The sequence below is a fragment of the Sarcophilus harrisii genome, chromosome 1, assembly GCF_902635505.1.
Source record: "Sarcophilus harrisii chromosome 1, mSarHar1.11, whole genome shotgun sequence".
In the NCBI taxonomy this organism is placed as follows: domain Eukaryota; kingdom Metazoa; phylum Chordata; class Mammalia; order Dasyuromorphia; family Dasyuridae; genus Sarcophilus; species Sarcophilus harrisii.
The window spans coordinates 243,092,326-243,109,509 of NC_045426.1; the positions used below are offsets into that span (position 1 = coordinate 243,092,326).

The 17,184-nt window shown below is 30.5% G+C and overlaps 1 protein-coding gene across 2 annotated transcripts in view; it reads left to right on the forward strand.

Moving 5' to 3' along the window:
• Positions 1-16,656, forward strand: part of SNX2 (sorting nexin 2) — a 56,015-nt gene extending 39,359 nt beyond the window's left edge. Inside the window, exons 8-16 of one of the 2 annotated variants that reach the window (XM_031939044.1) lie at positions 2,483-2,558; positions 3,627-3,740; positions 3,994-4,087; positions 5,720-5,925; positions 8,749-8,892; positions 9,373-9,384; positions 10,341-10,421; positions 10,537-10,608; positions 16,163-16,656. In XM_031939044.1, the coding sequence (XP_031794904.1) occupies positions 2,483-2,558; positions 3,627-3,740; positions 3,994-4,087; positions 5,720-5,925; positions 8,749-8,892; positions 9,373-9,384; positions 10,341-10,421; positions 10,537-10,608; positions 16,163-16,213 (850 nt within the window). In that variant the 3' untranslated portion in view covers positions 16,214-16,656. The remainder of the gene's footprint in view (positions 1-2,482; positions 2,559-3,626; positions 3,741-3,993; positions 4,088-5,719; positions 5,926-8,748; positions 8,893-9,372; positions 9,385-10,340; positions 10,422-10,536; positions 10,609-16,162) is intronic. The other variant, XM_003761257.4, reaches the window with a different exon arrangement.
• The last annotated feature ends 528 nt before the right edge of the window (positions 16,657-17,184 follow it).

A 17,184-nucleotide genomic window follows, 5' to 3' on the forward strand; every position in this document is an offset into this window, starting at 1 on the left:
TGCACTCTAAGCAATAAGTTGATGTTCTTCCATTTTGCATCATTTAATGGTAAAATAGTAACTTGCAAAATAATAAACATGTAGATACTTACTATTGGAAAAAGGTTCACATCATTCCTTTGACATATGTTAGCAGTATAACCATAGGCAAATAATTTAACTTCTCTGATTCAGCAGCTATTTAAGACATAGAGACAAATTGCTGATCTCTGTTGGTGAAATGAGTTGTATATTGGAAATTTCCTACATTAATGAAATTACAGGTTTTACCCTCCCCACTCTCTACCACCCAAATGCATATATGTGTTCAATTTAGTTAATCCAGAAGACTAATTTAGGGAATAAATATTTATATCCAGTGTTAAAAACTAGGGAACAATTTTAAAAAAAAATGATTGATTCATATATACTTGGCCTGGAATCTAGGTCTTTCCTAAGATGTGGGTCATTATTTTGTCAAATATAACTTTTAAAATGGCTGACTTGAAAATTAAGCATTGCTTTTGTATTGTCTTCAAGGAATTTGTAATTTACAAAACTAGGGCTCTCCTGTTACTATTTCAGCTATTCCTTTTTTGTCTTTCCAGTGTGGATGAACGTATATAGTATTGCTTATTTCATATTATAGATAAATATTTAAATTTTAAAATACGCATATTCTTCTTAAAATGATGTCCCCATTCTATACATACTAAAATTGCATTTAATTCCAGGGGGCCAAATATAGCAAAAACAAAAAGTCTCAGAATTGGAAAGGACTTTAAAAGCCATTTAATCCTATCTATACTTAAATAGGAAACCCTGCTATGTAACATATCCTACAAGTGGTCATTCACTCTTTTCTCAAAAATATTTAATGAGATAGAAACCCTTCACTCAGAAGGCAGATTATTTTACTTTTGAATAACTCCAATGGTTAGGAAGTTTTCCCTTTTATCAAGTCTCACTTGGCCTTCCTGTAACTCATCCATTATTTCTAGTGCTGTCCTCTGAGACCAAGCAAAGCAAATCATCTTCCACATGACAGCCCTTTAAAGACAGCTGTTATTCCTCCCCAAATCTGTTTCCTGAGCTAAACATCTCCAGTTCCTTCAATTGATCCTTTTCAGTAAAGATGAAAATAAAATGTTTGATTTTTAAACTTTTTCTCATTTGGGTAGTGCTGCTAAGAACAGGAATATCCTTATATTAGTGTGTTTTTTTTTTTCCAAGTCACTTCACTGAATTAATTTGGCAGTTTAATGGCTCACCAGAAACCTAACATAAGATAGAAAGTAATATTTTGGATCATAGAATCCAAGAGAGAAGGCATCTAGGAGATCATATGGTTTAAGTGATGATTAAACTATTCAATTCTTCTGATTTTGCATTCCTATCAGTAATATTTTTGCATATGTCCCCTTGAGGTATTCATATTTATTTCTACATAAATATTTCTAGACAAATATATTATTTACATCATAAAATTTTATAAAACTAATTAGTTAAAAAAGAAAGATGAAATAAGTTATATTTTAAGAATAATTTTTATTTCTTTAATTACATAAAAATAATTTTATTTTGTTATGGGCCAGGAAGTGGCCCATATTGCCACTGCAGTTGCAGAGGCTACAATTGGCAAGCTGGAGAGAGGACAGGGAAATGTGGGACCAAGGGCCAGGTGAGGATGACAGTCCAACAGCCTGAACACCTGCCTGACAAGCAGTGTAAGCAGTGAATATTCAACCCACTTGCAGTGGGTAATTGGGAAAGAGAGTGTCTTAAGCACCAGAGGACTATAAAGCTATGTTATTCTCTTTTGTTTTAATGTCTCTTTTGTACACTCTACTTTAAAGAATACTGATGTAGCCCAACTCCGTAACTTTACATAAACATTAATACCCCTGAGAAGAACAGAATTTAACATTTGATCTTAGGTCTTCTGATTAGGAAGAAGCTCTTTCCAGCTGCATCATATTGTCTATGTCATTGTTTTGCTTCATATATTTGGACAAATCACTTAACTCTAGTGTAGGGGAAAGATGGGTGCATGTGGAGCCAGAATAAATCCAGATTGTTATTTTCTGCCTTGTGTGGCCTTGGGCAGTTATTTAATCTTTCAGGGCCTCGTTTTCTTGGAGAAGAAGGGGGGGGGGGTAGTGTATAATTAAGAATTTGGACTAGATTACTCTTAAGATTGTAGATCAATTCTGTAATCAAAAGATTAAATGTAATAATGGCTGATTTTTTTGGTGATAGTGTTTCACCTATGTAGAATAGAGAAAGAAATGGGTATTATATGAAAAAAATAAGCCTGGACATTAAAGGAGGGGAGAGAAACTGTTTTAAATACTTTTCAATCACTAAAAAGGTTTATAAATATTTTAAAATCAAATTGAATGTAGAGTGATAGTATGGTTTTATTTTCACCTATTTTTATTCTCCAGGTAAAATATTTTAACGCTGTTTGTCCTGAAATAGAATCCCAATATTTTTAACCTAGGTATCTTCAGCGTACAGTGAAACATCCAACATTGCTTCAGGATCCAGATTTAAGGCAGTTCCTAGAGAGTTCTGAGGTGCTATTTCTATTTATTTAATTTTGGGGTTTTATTATTTTATTTCCTCCAACATGATATGTCTAAAATGGAATTTTACTAGTTGCATTACATCTTTTTCTTAATATTTTAGTTTGTTAAATTAACTAGATTTCTAAGAGAACATCTATTTTAATAGAAATATTTTGAAATAATTTTTAAAAGCAAAGCTAACATTTAAATAATAGTTTTTCTTTTTCTTCTCAATAGTATTTTATTTTTCTAATTACATGTAAAAATAATCTTCAACATTCATTTTTATAAGATTTTGAGTTCCAAATTTTTTTCCTTCCCTCTCTTACCATTTCCCTCCCCAAGAGAGCAAGTAATCTGATATAGGTTATACATGTACAATAATTAGTTACCTAAATATTCTTGCTTTTTAAATATAATAGGTTGTTGCTGAAGTACGTTGTTGGAAATTTATATAAAATTATATATCATTTATGCAAAAAAACCTTTTTTTATAAAAAGCCCTTGAAATTTTTAATATTAGGATAAGAAACACTACATTTTTTATTAGCATTATTTGTATTATTATTTTCTGTATTTGAGGGCTTAAAATCCCATAGACATATATCTGATATTTCAGGCTCCATAGAGTTCCAGACAATATGTTTATCCAACTTAGAATTTCAGATTTGAAAACTAATACTAAGAAATTAATACTTACTTTGCAAATATAAATTCTAGCCTATAGAAAATAATTATCTCCCTCCCTCCTCCTCTTTTATTAACAATTTATTTTTGGTAGCAAACAGGTGGATAGTGTTAAGGTAGGTGGCAATTCCTTAATATCATTTGACAAACAGGGTGGTTGTTTCATCTAAATGTAAAGATGCTGAAGAAAAGCAAATGGAAAGTCCATTTTTTAAGTTTTCCTTTGAGAATGTACAAGTAGTATATTTGAGAAATGAGATCTTGCTATATTGAAATGTATGAGAGTGAAGAAAACACAACATCCTTTTTTTTTTCTGGTCCCTCCTGTGCCCAGTTAAACCTCTAGGCTTTTAACCGGTTTGTTTGCCCTTATTTGTCATTCAATTCCAGCTGCCGAGAGCAGTTAATACTCAGGCTCTGAGTGGAGCAGGAATATTGAGGATGGTGAACAAGGCTGCCGACGCTGTCAACAAAATGACAATCAAGATGAATGAATCGGATGCAGTAAGAGCTGATTTTTCGACTTGAATAATGAGATGAATTAATGAGCCTCAACAATTGCATTTTAAAGCTGTAGAAGTAGAAAATAGGATATTAATTTGCTTATTGAATTTAGTTCTCAGCTACATCAGTTGGCCACCATGGCTATACATGGCTAATTTGTTGTTTTAAAACAAGGAGTGTATCTTGCTATTGGTAACCCAATTTATAGTGGTTTGTTCTTGCTAAATTAACTCCATTTTTCATTTTTTCCTAGTGGTTTGAGGAAAAGCAGCAGCAATTTGAGAATCTGGATCAGCAACTTAGGAAACTTCATGCCAGTGTTGAAGCCTTGGTCTGTCACAGAAAAGGTTGGTTTTATTCTTTTTTGAGTTTAGGACTCTAAAGCTAGCATAAAATAGATTGTTAAAACTAAAGGCATAAAGTGTTATTCTGGAAAGACAATTTAAAAATGTTAAATAGTAATTGAATAATACTCTTTTCTATTTCAACTTAGCTGTTCTATCTGAATCCAATTCTGATCGCAGAGTTTAGAAGTAAATTAATAATTACAATAATAACTAATATTTATGTGGTCCCTATTAATGAACTAGGCAGTGTATTAAGTGTTTTATGAATATTATTTAATTCTCATAACATCCCTGGAAGGCAGATTCTACTATTATCCCCATTTCACAGATGAGGAAACTGAGGCAAAAGTTAAGTGACAATGTCACAAAGATAGCAAATATCTGAGACTAAGTTTGAACTCAGGTCTTTTTAACAGCAGAACCCAACAATGTGCCATCTATCTGGTATTAAGCTAATTTTTGTTGCTAAAACTTTAAAAGAGACCTTTTTAATAGAAATAAAAGTTATTTTATGCAATTATGTTTCTTAATATACATTAAAACTATTTCCAAATTAGAATGTGTAAGTGGCATACATTTAATTTACATTATAAGAAAGCATCCAAGATTTGTTTATTTTAAAATAAATATTTGGATTTGATTCTGTAGTTCTTTAGATGGTAGTATAAAGTTAAAAGTAAAATACTTTATTCTTACTTTGAAAAAATTAAAAAACTATTAGCACTTCCTTAAGTTCTACATTAAAACATCTGTGTGTGTGTGTGTGTGTGTGTGTGCATACAGAGAGTTTTTTATATTTGAGTTCTAGGCTAGTTTTTTAAACAAAATTATATTTACCATAGTACTTAGGCAAATCATTTTCCCCTGGGTTTTAATTAAAATAGTAATTAATTGTCACTTAATTGGTGATAATATATAAGTAGTAATTATTGCTATTTTCATATTGCTTTATGAAATATGCTACATAGAGCAATAACAAAGATTTAGAATATAAAGTTATTAAAGTTTACAACTTAAATAGTTGAAAGTGAAACACAGACAAAAATATTCATTTTCCTTTTCTTGAACACTTTGAAAATGATCCTTTGCTAAAAGTTTCAATATAATTTGAATACCTCATTCTGAGTTTTAAATATCAAAGGAAAGAAAAGGAGATTTATTTTTAATGTTTCTACAGTTTTCACTTCTCTATTTGCATAACTATTGTATTCTCTTTTTGAATTTTCTTTTCTTTGATAGTCTTTTCTTTAGGAACTATAAGAACTCAGTGATGAAAAAGTTTGCAGGTCAAAGATTATGTGCTCTATTCATATATTATATTCTTAATGGACTAGAAAAGCTCAAGATAATCTCCAGTCTACTAATCTCCTTCTTTAAAGATTTTGATACTAAATTATTTAAACACTGCTCAACCTCTGGAAATATAGACAGTGATTAATCTCACGTGTTTCCAGGCATTTTCTCTGAGTGTCTGACATATATGCCCAGTACTGTTTAATGTTTAATTGTTGAATACTCTTTTTTTTTTCATGATTTGACAGCACATAAAGGCATCAGTAAAAAATTGTACACTTGTATTAATTTGTCTTTTCTTGCTAATGTACAGTAAAAGTTGTTACATTTCTTTTTCAGAACTTTCAGCCAATACAGCTGCCTTTGCAAAAAGTGCTGCCATGTTAGGTAATTCTGAAGATCATACTGCTTTATCTAGAGCTTTGTCTCAGCTTGCTGAAGTTGAAGAGAAAATAGACCAATTGCATCAGGAACAAGCTTTTGCTGACTTTTATGTGTTTTCAGAACTACTTAGTGATTACATTCGTCTTATTGCTGCAGTAAAAGTAAGCTTCATTTTTCCCTATCTTTGACTTTTCCTTCTTCCTTCTCCCACTCCTCTTTTTCATTATTATATGAATAGGAGATGATTTATGTTGGGAAAATTTTAGTTTCTTTCATATATTTATTATTTTAGAAGCATGAATATAGATATTTGTGCCTGTGTATGTGTGTGTGTGTGTGTGTATGTACACAGACAAATAACCACAAATTATATTATGAGGATTGGAATATCTTGATCTGAAAAACTGTCATAGTTTGGCTATGACAATCCCAAGTATCATATTAATTTTCATATTAATATTTCCTAACTAAAAGGAGTGGCATCAAATTGATATAAAAAGATCCAAAATGTTACAGGAAAGTATATTTTAAAGATCATATACAAAGTCCTATATGATTAGATAAATAGACTATTATTAGAGGAATCAGGAAAATCTTGGAGAAAATGGCATTTGAACTGGAAACTTCTAGTATTTCAAAATTACATATCAACAAAGATTAGAAAGAACATTCTATGAAAGAAGAAAGAAAATGAATAGAGAGGTACAGCTTATCTCTAATGAATAGTCCACTTTGTCTAGAACCTGAAACATATGAAGAGGAGATGCAAGTGAAAAGTTTAGTAACTACTAAAATGTTGCAAATTTTGCATTGTCCACTATGATCAAGCAGAAATCTCAAGACTATGGAACTCTGCTTTTGTGGATCTATGATCACATTTAAATGAATATTCAACTCCTGCCCCCAGCAATGCAGATTGATACTCATCCATGCCTTTTCACTCTGTGCCATTTCTATCTTTGACTTACCATAAATCGTTCATAAAAAGTCTCTTAGTAAAAAGAATCTACAAGTTAGAGTCCTTCCTTCAGTTCTTTTAATATATAATATACCAATATGGCACTTGGACTACCTGTTTTCCTTTGCTTTCAGCATATGACTGGCCACTCTCATTTTCTGATTATAAATTTAGAGATCATCGAATTGAATACCTTTTACTCCTTTTGTATCTGAACAGATAAGGAAACTAAGAATAAGGGAGGCTTAGTGACTTATATGTGTTCATACAGGTAAGTAAGTGGCAGAGCCAATATTGGAGCTAAATCCCAAACAGCAGTCTGCTCAGCTACTCTGCCACTCTACACTCTACTCTGAACCATGCAAATAAACTTCTTTTAGAGGATCATTGTTATAAAACTGGAAGTAACCTCAAGGGCTATCTAGTCCAATACTTTGATTTAAAGATAAGCAAATTAAGAACCAGGGATATTAAATGGCTTGGCTAATGTCACAGCAAATGTGAGGGATAGAATTTGGACCATGTCCTCTAAATCCAGAGCTAGTACACAATGTACAGTTTTGCCTGTGATATCTTTTGATAATTTAAGTACTTGTCACATGCAAATCATTATTAATACATTATAGCCTTCTTACATGTGTCATTTTCCTCCTCATTATTCTTTAGTTGTCTATAATATAATATAATTATAATTATAACATATGATACTTGGGATTGTCATAGCCAAACTATGGCAGCTTTTCAGATTAAGATATAGTTGTGATTTTTTTTTTTTGTTCCAAAATGGTGATTTTCCATGATTCATAGCTAGAAAATTTGTCCAGGAGAATATTGTTACTAAAAAAGATGGACCTTTGGGATAGGGTGCAGCCTGGGATAATTGGAAGAACTAAGCCAGATTTCTAGGTTATAAAAACACCCAAATCCTGACTAGATGTTTTCCCTAGTTAGTACTAATTATCAAAACTCTCTCCCCTTCCATATCTCAATCTCGAATAAGAATCATATGCCAGATATAGTCTTTACATTCCCAGTAGAGATATATAATCAGCTTATGGCCCATATTGGTCCTATTGCAATGTCTTCATGGTATCACTGGGCCTAAAAAATTAGTAAACTGAATAAACGTTATGGTTACTTCTGATACTCACATAACCACTTAAAGGAGGACCAATGCTGGTGAAACTCAAATCCCCTAGTGTTGAAGGAGGCTGAAGCATCTTCCCAGTATGTGGTATACAAGATACCCACTAACAAAGAAGTAGGAATCAGAAAGTAATATAACAAAGGATTATAAGGGGGAAAAAGGCTGAAAGACCAAAGATTTTAAGAGGAAAAAACTTTGGAGCACAAATCATCAGAAGAATGAATACTTAAACCATCAAATAAGTTATAAAAATTTTAAATCTTTTTTAATGAATATTAGAAGACAAAAAAAAGTGGGACCAGTACTTGGTGAAACAGTCCTATAAAATCCCAAAGGAACATAGAATGATAATAAGAAAATCTAGAATGTTGATTCAAAAGAGAAATCATCTCTATAACAGACTGAATTAGAAAAGAAAGGAAAAATAATAGAATGTATTGCTCTCAAAGCAAAAAAAAAAAAAAAATTAATGTATAGAGAAGATTTAAGCTTGATAGGAAGAAGAGATATTTCTTAAAAACTAGAGCTTGTCTTCAGACAAAGTTTGGATGACCATTTGTTGGGTATATGAAAGAAACAAGTTCAGTGTGAACCAGATGGCCTCTTAAATTCCAAACCTGACAGGCTGTGATTCTAGTATGGAGTTCAGTTTAATTGTATCACTTACTTTGCTTGGATTTATCCTTCATTTTATTTTGCCTAACCCATTAAGTATAATTTTTTTGCCTTAACCATCGTGTTTGCATTGAAGATAGTTTTAATATAAAAGTTTATGTACACTAGTTATTTTATGTTCTCAAATTTCACACCACTTCTAGAATAATGAAATGTCAAATTATATATTTCGTTATTAAAATTATGGTAATATTATGTTCATAGGGTGTATTTGATCATCGAATGAAATGTTGGCAGAAATGGGATGATGCTCAAATTACTTTGCAGAAAAAACGTGAGGCTGAAGCAAAAATGATGCTTGCCAACAAACCAGATAAAATACAGCAGGCTAAAAATGAAATCAGAGAGGTAATTGATGTCAGTTGTTTTATCTGTTCATATTGTTAGATCTAAGTTATTCATAATTCATTCATTGAAGCATATTTTTCATATGTTTAATTTCTGAACCATTCAGCACTTCGGCTATTTCCACATGTTTCTAGATTTTTTAGATTTATTTTAGTAAAATACATAGTTGATCTGAAGTAACAAATATATCAGGGCTTTTAGTTTTTGTCTAGTGAGAATAGAGTCAAAATGACAGACAGATATTGGACGGAAATTTTAAAATTCTCCTTTGTTACCATACATTATTTGTAGTTTAATTTAAATGTTTAAATATGTGTGTTTAAAAAGGAGTAACTGTTGTCCTATGTCTCGTTGTCTTTTGCAACATATATATATATATATATATATATATATATATAAAGAGAAAGTATATATAGTATTTTAGTAAATTTATGGAGATTTGTTATAATATATACGCTTTTTTTGCCATGCTTCAATAAGGAAATTGAAGAGGTAGGACAAACTTTATATTTTTGAAAATAAATACAAATGCTCTTTAAAGAGTATGTGCAAGTGTTGTTATATAAAGGGGAAATCATCATTTGCATAGCTTAAATTTTCAGTTGTTTTAATTTTGGCTGCTTCATTGGTCACTAATCACAACTTGTTTTTGTCATTGCTACACTTGATCTATTTACTCATAAACTTTGACATGATTACTAGGGAATTTGTTCTTTTCTGAATGTAATTCTGCTGATGATTTTTACCTTTTTCAGTCAAATATTTAAATAATTTATTCTGTATAGTTTTTTTTATTTAAAATATTTTCATGGATATGTTTATAACTTTTTTATTTAAATGAAAATTCCTTTAAAGTCTTCATAGATCATTTTATGTTTGAAAAAAGTAATAAAGAAGAATAATATTAGTATAACACTATTTTTTTATCTGAGATTTTCATCTGTTATACTTTATTTATACAGATTATTTTTGTGTGAATGCTAGAGCATTCCAATTCTAAGTTAGTCTTTATTGTGGAAATAAAATATTAATAAACTTTAAAAAGTGGGGTATTTTTGAGTAAAGAAGGTTAATTCCACTTAAAAAGTACATATAAAAGGGGCAGCTAGTTGGTGTAGTGGATAAGTACTAGCCCTGAAATCAGAAGGCCCTGAGTTCAAATGTGACTTCAGACACTTAACACTTCCTAGCTGTGTGACCCTGGACAAGTCATTTAACCCCAGTTGCCTCAAGGGGAAAAAAAAAGCACATATAAGTTACAAGTTTGTGGTATCAAGAATTACAATTTTGAGCTTCCTTAAAGTCCTATAGTATTATATTGAAGCATAATTTATTAGGTAAGCTAAACATTGTAGATTTAAAACTAACTTCTTAACTAGTTGGGGATAAAATGTAATTATGTGTGTATGTATGTGTTTGTGTGTGTGTGTGTTTTTTTTCCTTATCAGTGGGAAGCCAAAGTTCAGCAAGGAGAGCGAGACTTTGAACAAATCTCCAAAACTATTAGAAAGGAAGTTGGAAGATTTGAGGCATGTATAATAGTTTTTTATTTCTCATGAGAATAAAATAAGATTTTATTTCAATTTTATTTTGAATAATATATTTTTTCAATTATGAGACATTTTATTTTATTTCATTTAATAGAAGGAACGAGTGAAAGACTTTAAAACTGTTATTATCAAGTACTTGGAATCATTAGTACAAACACAACAACAGGTAAGCTAGATTCAATGATTTTAAAATATAAAATTTGCTTTCTGCATAATTTTTTAAAAGTTTTATTGTTGCCTTTTAAAGTACCACTATCAATACTCATCTCTACCACCCAAGCATAGTCTTTCCTTATAATAAGAAAAAACAATTAAATAAAACAAAACTCACAATCCTATCAACATTATATGCAACATTTTCTACCTCTCTTGAACCTAGTTGATCTTCACATTTAATCTTAATTCCATTATCTTTTAGTGTTATCTTTTTTATTAGATTATTGTGGTCTTTATATATATTATTCACTTAATTCTATTTTTCTTGCCATAATTTCATACATATTTTTAATATTTCTCAAATCCTCATATTGCTCATTTTTCATGGTGTCATAATCTCCCATTATATTTCTATTATTTGTTCAACTATTCCCCAATTCAAGGACACCCACTTTAACAGATTTTTGTTTTTGTATAGCAATAAAGTGCTGTTATGAATATTTTGGTAAATATGTGGTACTTTTCTTTCTCTTTGACTTATTGCATTTATGGCCAGGATTGTTGGCTTAAAGGCTTGAGCTGTTTATTAACTTCTTGCATAATTCCAAATTCATTTAACAGAATAGGTGGGTCAGTTCATATTTCTCTCTGTCTTCTTCTTTTGTTCCTGTCTTCTTGAAGTCCTTCTACATAAACTTTTTCTATCTAATCATCTCTGTCAAATTGTTGAGTGCAAGGTAAAATCTCAGACTTCTTTTGATTTTTTAAATTTCTTTTATCATTATTGATTTGGAACCATTTTTCATAATTGTTCTTTGCGAATCTTTTGTTCTTGTCATTTGATTTTTCTTATTTTAAGAAGTGATAATGAAATTGTTAATAAATTAAATTTGTGTTTTCCTTTCTCATAGGGGATATTTCTGAAAATAAAATGCTAGTTTTGAGGTAATAGTTGTTTTTATAGAAAGAAACAAAATAATTTGCATTATTTCTACTGTGAATATTTTTAATTTGCCTAGAAATTCAAATAACTGTATAGAAGTTCATAACTTTCAGAAACAGAGAAGTGATAATCCTCATCAAAGGATTACAGAATCTCACAATTTGAGGACATTGTGCACTCACTGCATTGTAACCAGAGTAGAGTAACTAAGATAGTAAAGGACTTTGGGTCCATGATGTGTTAGAATTAATTGAAAGAACTGGCCAGGTTTAGCTTGGAAATGAGAGGATTCAGGAGAAACATGATAGCTGTTTTCAAATATTTAAAGTGATAGATATCATGTAGAGGAGGGATTAAACTGGTTCTATTTTTCTGCCCAAACCAAGAACAAAGAGTAGAAGTTGTCACAAAATCACTTTAGCCTTGATGTTAGAAAACCTTCCTAATTAATAGAATTATCCAACAGAGGAATGAGCTGTCTTTAAAGGTGTTGAGTCTCCCTTTCTTGGGAATCATCAAGCAAACTACTTGTTAGGCATGTTATAATGGGGATTCCTTTAATGTGTAGATTGGGCCATATGGCCTGAGAGGTTCTTTCTAACTTTCAGATTTTTGTGATACTGGGCTTGAGCAAATGAAAACCTTAGACTTTTCATTCTTACTTTTTGACTAAAAACTTAAGAAATATTTTTAATTAAAAAGTGTGTTTATTAATATATTTTATTTTCATATACCTTCATTTTACCTTTCATCTCTCATAGAGCCATCCTTTACATAAAAGTATAAAATAGAGAATAAAAAGAATGTATAACAAAAGTAACCAGTATAAACAATTTTCATATTATATAGAGGATTCTACATGCCTAACTCCTGCTATAGTCCACTACCTATTGCAAAAAAGAGAAGAAAATGCATAGTTATATTTCTTCTTTGGAAGCTAGTTTTGACAATATACTTTTGTAACAGTCAATATTAGTTTTTTTCTTATTCCCTTTTACATAATTTTTGTATATTATTTCTCTGATTCTGCTTACTTTACTTTGCATCAGGTCACATAAGTCTTTCTATACTTCTCTATATTCATCATGTTCATCATTGGTTAGAGCACAGTAATATTCTACTAATCTAATCATTTGTGCACCACCATTTATTTTAGACATTGCCTAATTGATGGGCATTCATTTTGCCTCTAGGTCACTACCACAAATGTAATATGAATACTTTGGCAGAACCTATATATGTGTTATAGTAGAATCTTTGGGTTATGAAATGTTAAAAAGATCAGTAAAATGAATCTATAAAAGCTCCAACAATAAATGAATCCTGTATCTTTTAACAATCACAAAACAAAAAGTGTACAAAATATATTTGGATGACCTAAGTAGAAAATAATGTAATTCTAATTGAAAAACTTCTGTATAAAATATAAGCTTTAAAATTAATGGATGATTTTAAAGCAAATATTTAGAGTATAAAGTTTTTTATACAAACCATGCACTTTAAGTTTGTTCCTTTTTAATATTATTTAAGGAATTATAACCAAGAATCAGGAGAAAAATTGTGAAAGAAGTTCTGCTGTGATAGAAAGAGTACTACACACAACATAGCAGCATTTTCTAGAGGCTTAACAAATTAAAACAGTGGTCATAATGAGGAAACAAAAAGAACCTGAAATTTATCATAATCATCCAACATGATTTCCTTCCCAAGCAGAGGTTTGTCAACAAAAGACTCCACTAGTTTAATAAATTCATTTTCAAAATCTTACCAGACAGGATGGTGAAAGATTTTTAAAAGTATCACCTCATAAAAACAATGAAAAGTCATTGTGGGGAGAAAGGGGATGAATTTACAGAAAACTTGGCAGAAGATCCATTTAAGCTATCTGATCTTAAGATTTAAGGATAACCACTAGAAGGAGGGCAACAACAGATGAAAAACTGTAATAACTTGCTAATATTACTATAGTTTTTTTCCATCAATGACAAGGGAGCCATCACATTTGAATTTCAAATGAGATACATGAGGAAGTAGAAGTGGCATAAAGTGAATGAAGATTTAAAAAAAGCACTTGGACCAGACTAAGCATACATAGAAGAATGGACAGAATTTAAGGAAAAATGAGGATTTGATTCTCAAGATCTCTGAAACAGATGGATACTCAAAATTGGAAAAAATGCCAATTTTCTTACTATTGGGGAAAAAAGACAATGGAGAGTTTATCAGTAACCACTTTCCCATATGTCTGATTATTTATTCTTATAAATTTTTATTACATTTTGTTTTATTATAAAATCTCTTCCCATTAACCAGTTATCCCTATGACATACTTTCCTATAAATATAATTAAGCAAAAACAATCTGTTAATAGTCTTTATAACTAATAGCAAGTGACATTTTACACTCATGGTTTGTCACATTAACAAAAAAGAAGAATCTGAAAGCAAAACTAATCATTGGATTTGACCTGAATTCTATTGTCTTTTAGTGAGTATAATTTTAATCATTGTGGGTTTATAATAAGCCTTTCCATGTTTCTCTGAATTTTTATTTTTAAATGCTTTTAGTATGATCATTACATTCAAATAACATAGTTTTTTCATCTGTATTCCAGCTGTTGGACCCAATTTGTTTTTGGCATTTTCATGTATAAATAGTACTGCTATGAATATATACATGTGTGACTGACTTGGCATTTTTTTTTATCAGCCTTATCAGTTTCATGGTTATAGATAGGTTGATAATCTTCAAAGACCATATCATTCAGACCATCTAGTCCACCTTGTATCAGTAGTCCCTTCTATTATTATATGATCTACAAGTTGACATTTTGTTTCTAATTGAAGACTGTTAGGTTTTCCAAATGTCTCACAAAAAATTCCTTTCTGCTTTTGGATATCTTACTTACGAAGTTTTGGCTTACATCATTTGCTACTTTGCAATTTCTATTCTATTGTAAATCTTTCCTCCATGTCAAGGATGACAGTTTTATTTTTTCCTTCTTTTTGACAACCTCTTCAATAATTGAAATCAAATATCTTATTCCCCTCCCCAAGTCCTCAGATTAATTATCCTAGATTCTTTCTAATATGGCAAGAATTTTGAAGACCCTCACTGTTCTAGTTGCTTTCCTTATCTTGAACTCAGACTTAACAGTGCTCTTCTTAAACTGTGATGACATTATTGAACACATTATTCTTTATGTAGTCTGACCAGGACAAAATACAATGGTGATTCATATATTTGAAAAGTGCATAGAATTCATTGTTCCACTGTCCTCATTGATTGGTTACAGAACTTTGGTTTGGGTACAGGGAAATCATACGTAGTAAAACAAAAGATCATTTTAAAGCTTCCTTGTGACAATTTTAAGATCATATAAAATTGCTTGATGCCAGAATGGAGGAATTTTGTTTGCTCTTCTGATAATTACTATCAAGAGAGGTATATAACAAGATTTGTATTTGCCAGAGATTGTGCCACTGTCACAGAGAATGAAAATCCCTCACAAATATTTATATGTCGGTGCATTTAATAGTATTCTGGGCCTGGAGTCAGGAAAACTCGAGTTCAAATTTAGCCTGAGGCATTTATTAACTGTGACACTAGATGAGCCTTCTCAATCATAAAATGGAAATGATAATAGCACATATTCCATAGGGTTATGTGATAATCAAAGATAATTTGTAAAAACATTTAGCATAATATCTAGCACATAGTAAGTTGCTCCATAAATGATTATTCCCTTTATTTACTTTTCCTGATTGCCTCCAAACTTTGTCAAATCTTCTCAGTGAGATGCAATCATTATTCACATTACTAAAACCAAATGGGTAAAAGTCTTCCAAACCATGATAGTTGTGGTTCTTAGTCCGTTGGTACCCATACATTGAATGGATATTGCAGATTTTTCAAAAAATGAATTGGAGAAAAAGAGTGGGCTGAATTAGATTTGGGAAATTGAATAGAATTATCATGACCCCTCTAACTGAAAAGAGAGTACATCATAGAACAATCTTTTCTATATTGCTATATATTGCTACAAAGCTAGAAAGATCAGTTTTCAAAGAATCTAAAAAAAGGGCTGCCCAAAAATGCAATAGTCCATATGAATTGACTATTTGGCATTACCAGAGATGAACTACATATAGAAGTGACATACTACATATCATTAAAGAGATCTTTAACCAGAAAAAGAGTTGAGCTAGATATGTAGTTTTAAAAAAAAAAAAAGTGAACAAAGACACTATTTGCTGCAGTAGTATATCTGTAAGGTTAAGAGACCTAAAGGATGGCCTTTAGCAAGTTGGGTAGACACCCTAGTGGAAGATTTATGGGATGACATAAACCAGAGTCACACAAGATAAAAAAATAGGAATGATTGCAGTTTATTCTATTGGAAAATATATTCAAATTAATTTTGATAACTAAATGTTTTAAATTTTGTTTAATATTCAGCTGACCAAAAATTCATTAAAATGATAAAAAAAAATTAATTAATTTGATTTACAACTGAATTTACATTAGTTCTTTTTAGTATTTTAGGCTACTTTTAACTAACTAGTACATGTGTATGCCTATGGAAAATAACACTCATTTCCTTTTGTTTTTATCTGTACAGCTGATAAAGTACTGGGAGGCATTCCTACCTGAAGCCAAAGCCATTGCCTAGCAAGGTGACTTCAAATCAGAAGATTCTCTGGATGTTTTTTCTCAGTTATGCTAAATTCCACAATGAAATCACTTTGAAATCATCTAAATAAACCACTATATATTTTATGAATTAACATGTGGCTTTTTTTATATACTCTTGACATTTTGTTAACAAGCTGCATGTCCTGACCCTCTTTGAATCAAGTGGACTGTGGCATGACATTCTGCAGTACTTTGCTGAATTGAACACTATTGTGTCTTAATACTTGCACTAAAAAGTGCACTGCAAGGCCAGAAAGTTTTACAATATTTTTTCTTTACAATGTCTTCTGTTATTACTACTACTGTTATCTGACCTCTTTAAATCAAATTATAATTGCGTTAATTAATGTTCACTTATACATTCCTGTACAGAATCATGATTTTTGTGATTACAATAATAAAAGGTTATACCTTGTGAAATACTAGTTTACACAGATTTTTTTTGAGCATGGTGATTACTATATATAAGGGACTTTTAAAATGTTTTTAATGATATCTATTTTTTCTTTTAGAAAAATCTAGTTTCCAGTATAATTTCTATTTTTATTTGTATAGAAATTGAAATATGTTTCTGAAAAAAATTAATCTGATTTATTTATCAAAAGTCATTTAGCTGCATGGTTAGATGGAAAAGGTTTAGGTCAGAGGATCTGGGTTCAAATCCTTCTTCTGCCATTTACTACCTATGTGTGATCTTGAGCAAATCCCTTAATTTTTTTAAAGTCTCAATGTCCTTCTCTATAAGATTAGATGATTTCTAGAGTCCCAGCTCTGAATCTATAATTCTGTGACCAAAAGAATTCTGTGACTTACTTCATTTTTCAAATACAACCAAAGACTGTTTATATTAGAGTCGGTAAAGAATAGAGAAGATATGGGTGGGGTTTTTTATTATCCTTATGTAATTTAAGAAATGTAATTTGACCAGGAAAAAATTATGTACTTTTA